Consider the following 6685-nt stretch of genomic DNA (forward strand, 5'->3'; position numbering starts at 1 on the left):
TTTTGCGTGTTTCATCACGAGTTGCTGCAACCGTAAACGGTGTTTTCTCCTTAAAAACGCAAGTGTTTCCTGAAATATTACCACTTTTGGAGTTACCTTCAACGGATTCAGTTTTAGTCTTCCTAATTATAGAATTTAGAGATCATCTTTCAATTATCTGTTCAGAATACTATTTACACAGTACATATATTTGCGTGGAAAATTATGAATATGATGGAATTCTCTGCCTTTCAAGATTAATGTACAGAATAATAACAAAGAATAGTAAGAGCTGTGAGACTGAAAATGATTCAAACTTGATTTTAAAGTAAGAAATATTTATTAAAACCCAACAAATAATACCATGCAAAGATAATCAATGAAAATTTAAAAATGTACAGTTAAGTATTGTATATGTATCACTAAAGATAACAACACATGAAACAAGCACCTATATGTGGAAAAGGGTGGGCTGCTTTTACAAGTGAAACTTAGAGAGTGAGTTTGAAACTGACAAAATTGGTCTCCAATACTTTTGTCCTTATTTTAACTCCGACCACCTTTAGCTCTAACACCCATCTTATATACATGACTGAGTAAAATCGTTCTAATGACATCATTTCATGCCTTGGCAGTGTCAGAATGAAGGGACTGTTAGCATTACACCCCTCACCCATAAAGAAAAAAAAAACGAATTCAAACAAGTTAAACATAATCAACTACAAATTATAAAGATAAGAAGAGATAAATCAATTTCAATTTAATAATATACAAACATTTACGTCTAGTACTATATAAAATAAAAATACAGCATGAAAAATCTCTCAAAATGCGGTGTAGGATGCGGTGACCATACAATCAAGAATTCAAAAGAGCTTCTCGATATATAACATTGATTCATATCAGGTCACCTTATTACAACCAAATCTCCCATCTAAACACCTACAATAGCACGTCATGCCTAACCAACAATTTTTTTCTTATTTACCCAAGGCTACATATAAACAAACACTATCATTTGAAGCAAGAACAAACAATCAATTACAATTAAAACATTCACAAAGATTATATGTTAAGCATTATTTAATTAATAAACAAAATGAAAAGCTGAAAAAATGACAATACCACCGAAAACCTTTTAAATACCACCTGTCTACTCGCAACAATTTTCCTAATTTAACCAAGCTTACACCTTCTCCCCATAGACAAAATAGGTGTTTACAACAAGTGTCATATGAATCAAGAACAAGCAATCAATAACAATTTAAAAATATATACAAATATTATATGTCACCATTATTTGAAATAATTAATCGCAACACCACATAGCATCCCATGTGTACTGTCAGTCGACAAGCAACGATTTTCCTAGTGATCCAACATCTCTATCATATATTATTTCAAATAGCTGGGGGCAACCTGATGAATGACCACAGTTTTTTCTTTTCTCACAGTTCATTATATGATAACTTTGCAATTAAAGGGCTTTTCCCCTGGAGGAATATATTTCAACAAAATACAAATTTGCTACCCTCTCACCCCCTCAAAAAATGTTTTAAAATTTCATTTTTCAATGCATTACTTTTTTATCAGTCACTCCCAACCTAATGAACAATGCTGAATCTACACCAGGCCTAGCAAAGAATTCCAAAACTTTAAAAAAAACTTTCTTTGAAGAAAAACATGCAGTTAGATTGTGCTTCCAAGCTTTTGTATAGTCACTTTTACATGCTAATTCTCTTTCCTGCTATCGTATAGTAGCTGTGCTGGATTTGCTTAATGTTGCATGTTCATGTGAGACCGCTTGGGAAAATTTTGGCTGAAAATGCCTCCCAGATCGCGGGATATGGCACTTCCCAGGAATGGAAGTTGCATCTTAGCATTTCTCTTTTGAATATACTAGCGATATCATAAAAACATTAAAAAAAAAAAAAATGCTCAAGGAGGGGGGGGCGGCTGCCCCGTTCGCCCCCCCTTGGCTTCGCGCCTGGTTGTCAGTGATTTCAAAAATCTCTTTTTGTACATATGTAAATGTACAGTTACATGATCTCGGGTATTCAATATTTACACAATAAAACATACTACTGAGATGAATGAGACTGTCCACAGAATCACCTTCCTTGACCACTTTGGAACTCAGCAGCAATGGCACATGTACTTTCACTGATTAGAATTTTTGGGGTTGACACTGACTCTGCAATCTTTTGAAATTCGTTTGAAGTCTGAAATGAATAAAAACAATACATACATACAAAATGTCATAATGCAACAGGTTTATAATGACAGGATAAGACATGTCTTTCTCTTTGCAGTGCATTACATTTGATCCATGCGTGGACAATTGTCCTAACCCATACCCTATATGTGCGCATCCCTATATGACTCATTGGTGCTTCTATGGTAAGTTTTACCCATAGTAATGATATATACAACCAACTAAACTTTAATCATAAAATGGGATGTTGTTCTTGTTGTCATGCTGGAAGACTATTAATAAAGAATACACAAGAAAGGTTATGATTTACACACAAACACTTTAAGTCCTTGAGGAGTTGACTACAATGGATGCAATAAGTATATTGTAATCTTTGATAACAACAGGAGCAACACATTGGCTACAGTTGCAAAACATAAATCTCATAAATATTACTTGCTAACTCATCTCGCTGTAAGGAATAAGATGAGAGACAAAATCCCTTCTGTAAAGATTCAGTTTGCTTTGCTTTGATAATTGCTAATGGCAATTTGAGTAGGCCTGCTCTTAATAGGTGGCAGAGACCATCTGCAGACCACTGGAACAGCACAACAAGTGGCAGCCTAATCAAAATTAACATAGCTGGGCTTTCCACCAATCAGCGTTGAAGTCTTCAACGATCAATAGATTCACAATACATTGGGATATTAAATATAAACTAAATAAGATAATTAAATAAAGATGATCACTTAAGTGAGTAATATTGAGCTAACATCACTACAAGATAGATTGTTACCTCAAATGATCAAATGACATCTACTACAATACTGTACATGTGTTCAAGTTATATACACTTTTGTATAATCTGGTATATTTTTTCAGCCCTGCTGACAAAGAACACTGTACATGTACCCTATACATATCATCAGATGCACAAAGTTGACACTGGCGTAAAGCCTATATGCTTAGGTTTGAGATACTTCAAAGATTTCATGTTGAAAACTGTTAAATGCAATAAGACTAAACATGCCCTAAAATGAACCTGTAAATTAAATTCTGCATCCATTAATGCATCATACTTGATTTCACCTATAACTACAAGCATGACATGACACTTGACATGACACACGTTAGAGGCAGGTTCTGTAGAAAGTGGTGGGTGGCCAAAAGAGCACCGAAGACTTGCCTGTTATCTATGTCCTGTGAGTCTTCTGCCAGAATTTTGAAACTAAAGAAGCCCATTTTATATGCAATTTCCTGGATACTGACTCATAATCATAATCAGGATAATGAAATTTTGAGCATTTTCATCAGCATGTGAAGGTGGAAGGGGCTTCGGATGATTAATCACACCCTGAATCTACACCTGCATAAGATATGCTATTTTACTCAGAACATGAAAACAGGTGATACCAAACATGCCAAGATCACAAATATTCTTTTCAAACTTTGATCTTACATTTGTGAAGGAAACAAAGTCTTCTTCATTTTCCCGTAGCAGCAATGGTAGCAACTGTAATCCTGCTTTATTCTGTTCCTCTCTTCTGTCTACCTCAGAGCTTCTAATATTCCTGGAATAATAACAATGGTGAAGAACACAATATGATAGTTTGCATCATGCATAGATTAACGTTTGATACACGATTCATGATTTTAAGAAGGGTAAAAAATGTCATAAGTACACGCAATGAACAGAGCAACAGGTCGGCCCACGAAATAAAGAAATGTGGTCTTTGCGTTTGAAACGTTTTGGATTTCCTCAATCGCAACAAAACAAAAACATTTTTGCACCCTTAGGGGACTAATATTTTATATAAGGGATAATAGGTTTTTGAAAGGTACTAGATCTGTTTGTGATTTAAAAGATAAAAATGAACACAAAAGAACACTCTATTACGCATTCCTATTTATTTACCTTTGAACGATTTCTTGGGGTCTGTGGGGGAATAGTCTGTCCATACTGGAGTGGGGATCGTTGGGAGCGTAAAGCTTTTGAAGGGGGCATAAGGCTAAACACCCAAGCCTCCTAGTAGGTCTAGAACACTGGTAGAGATTTAAACTGACTGAAATTAAAGTTGAAGACTTACCTGTCACACCTGTGTAGAATTTCTTTGATCTTGTCATGTTTATTACCATTCTTGACACTCTTGAGGTAGCATCTTCCCAGTAAGGTGATACTTTTGGCCAATCTAGGAAACTTTGGTTCCAAGCTCAAGGTCAACCCATGACTTAAAATCCTCATCAAAGTACTGGAAAAAATGTTTCTTCTGATGAAAATGGAACACTCATCATTATGCAGAGAGTATTGTATAATGACTCAGAGAACAGTGTATCTTCATTTTCTAGTTCAATTACTTTCCTAGAATGACCATACTCAACAAGAATTTTCATGGTGGTGGGTGATGTTAAAGTGGTGATAGTTTTAGCTCCAACACCTGTTTTGGGAAACAAAATAAAACACCAAATTTTGAAATATACCTTGGCAAACTGACACCTCATGAAATACCAGCAGAAAGTCAATTCTTGAACAAATTTCTCTAGTCAGATTTTACTTTGATTTACTCCAAGCATATTCTATGTTTTAGGACCACAAAACACTGGCCAAAAACATTGTAAATGCTTAAAGGATAAAAATCTTTCAGATCTTCTATTCCTACAAAGCACAAACCTTTCCTTTGTACCAGTTTTTGAATATGTTGGACTGCATACTTTTCAACAATTAACCACATATCTTCTCCTATTGCCAGCAACACCCTGATTAGACCAATGTCAAATCGTTCTTGTTGTCTCCATTCATAACAACTGCCATATGCTTGATAGTCAACACCACTAATCTTAATAGACTGACAAATTTCAAAGTCATCAACCTTTATATCTTGTATTGATACCCATTGAGTGATATCCTTTTCTAAGCAGCAATTTTTGGAAGCTACTTTGATTTCAAGTTCTGGCTTTAAGAAATTTTCAGCAAACAGATAACATGCCTGCTTCATTTGAACTCTGCTTGCAACTGTTAAGCAAATATTTTTAAAATTCTTGGAAATAGTGGCATACGATTTCAGCTCTTGGTGCTTTGCTTCAAACCGCATACACCAGATTGCTTTTAATTGGCCGGTCAGCATAATGCAAAAGGTAGTGTTGCTTTGGCTTTAACCTTTCCTCTGGGAATAACTCCTTAAAAAGTAAGAAGTGATCAGCTATTGTACTATCTAGTACTGCTAGCATTTCAACAGAAATAACTGGAGCAAAGGCCAAATCAACTATATCTTTTAGAATTAATGCCAAAATTAGTGGGGGGGGGGGGGGGGAGGTGGAAAAAGCTTTAAAGAAAACACAATTTGTTCGTCATGTGGCATATGCCCCTGAAATGGATTCAACATTTCAATCTCATGAAATATGTAACTGCTTCGCTGCAAAAAGGTTTAGGTTGCCTGCTGTATCAATGCTATGGTACAATCTAGCAGTAGGCCTAGTAATATTTGAAGGTTCGTCAATTATGAAGCCTTTACTATATTAACTATAGTAAAAGTATTAGTAGGCTACTAGAGTACTCAGTAGTACTAGGCCAGGCAGTACTATTATCTTCGACTTTAGGCCTATGCCACTTTAAGTTAGCTATTTTAGTTCAGATGATACGGCATGAGTATTTTGGTTACTTACAACAGAAATCGGGCGATTTTTACCAATAAGGCACACTGTTTTACGCTGTTGTGTGATCACGGTACAATCGTTCGAAGAAGCCGCCGTAAAAATAATACCCCAGTTGCGCAAGTACAGTGAGGTCCATGCTTGGTTACGCCCATTCGATGGTTACGTCACAGCTTTCTACGTGTACGTCACTTGTCATGTAGTATCATGCAATACCGTACTTCTCGAGGCAATGCAACTTGCCACATTATAACTTGTCTTGAGAGATGAAAAAAACTTGAGGTCTTGGTGTTAGAAGTACGGTACTCATTAATATTCATAATAATCAAGTAGGGCCCAACCAGGTGGGACAATTTCCTAATGCTAATACCTCTCTAAACTGTCCTACCATGCTTCAAAGCACTCGTATTGACAGTACAAACAGTTCCTAGCCTTTATCTGATGGATACATGATATTCATACTGCTCATACTTACACTATACGAGTGTTCTGAAGTACGGTACAGAAACTATTGTCCCAACTGGGTGGGTGTATGGTCAAATGAGAACATGGACATTTTATACATCCTCACTGAAGCTTTTAATAGACTGTCAAGATGCAGATAGACAAGCTTGTTCATTAAAATCAGTAGATATGTACGTAGACAACAAAAATATATTTCATAAGCAGATGACTTCATGACTTTTCTTCGAACTTCCAAACAAAAAGTGGCGCCCTTTTATAATTTCGTTTGGATTCTAAGAAAGAGTGTCGTGTGACGTTTAGTCAGACTGCGGTTTAAAATGTTATTTTTGTTCAGACGGATAACGTAAGCGACTCGATTAGCAAGAATTCAACCGTCTGATGGAACATTAAACGAATCGG

At 35.8% G+C, this 6685-nt stretch overlaps 1 protein-coding gene across 1 annotated transcript; it reads right to left on the reverse strand.

Moving 5' to 3' along the window:
* Positions 1-272: 272 nt before the first annotated feature.
* On the reverse strand, positions 273-6334 carry LOC139976213 (uncharacterized). The gene is made up of 4 exons (XM_071984771.1): positions 5834-6334; positions 4261-4608; positions 3633-3744; positions 273-2201 (listed from the first exon to the last, which is right to left on the reverse strand). The coding sequence occupies exons 2-4, from the start codon at positions 4413-4415 to the stop codon at positions 2091-2093; spliced, it is 378 nt and encodes a 125-aa protein (XP_071840872.1). The 5' UTR covers positions 4416-4608; positions 5834-6334; the 3' UTR covers positions 273-2090.
* Between the last annotated feature and the right edge of the window lie 351 nt (positions 6335-6685).

Source organism: Apostichopus japonicus, chromosome 2, assembly GCF_037975245.1.
Source record: "Apostichopus japonicus isolate 1M-3 chromosome 2, ASM3797524v1, whole genome shotgun sequence".
In the NCBI taxonomy this organism is placed as follows: Eukaryota; Metazoa; Echinodermata; class Holothuroidea; order Aspidochirotida; family Stichopodidae; genus Apostichopus; species Apostichopus japonicus.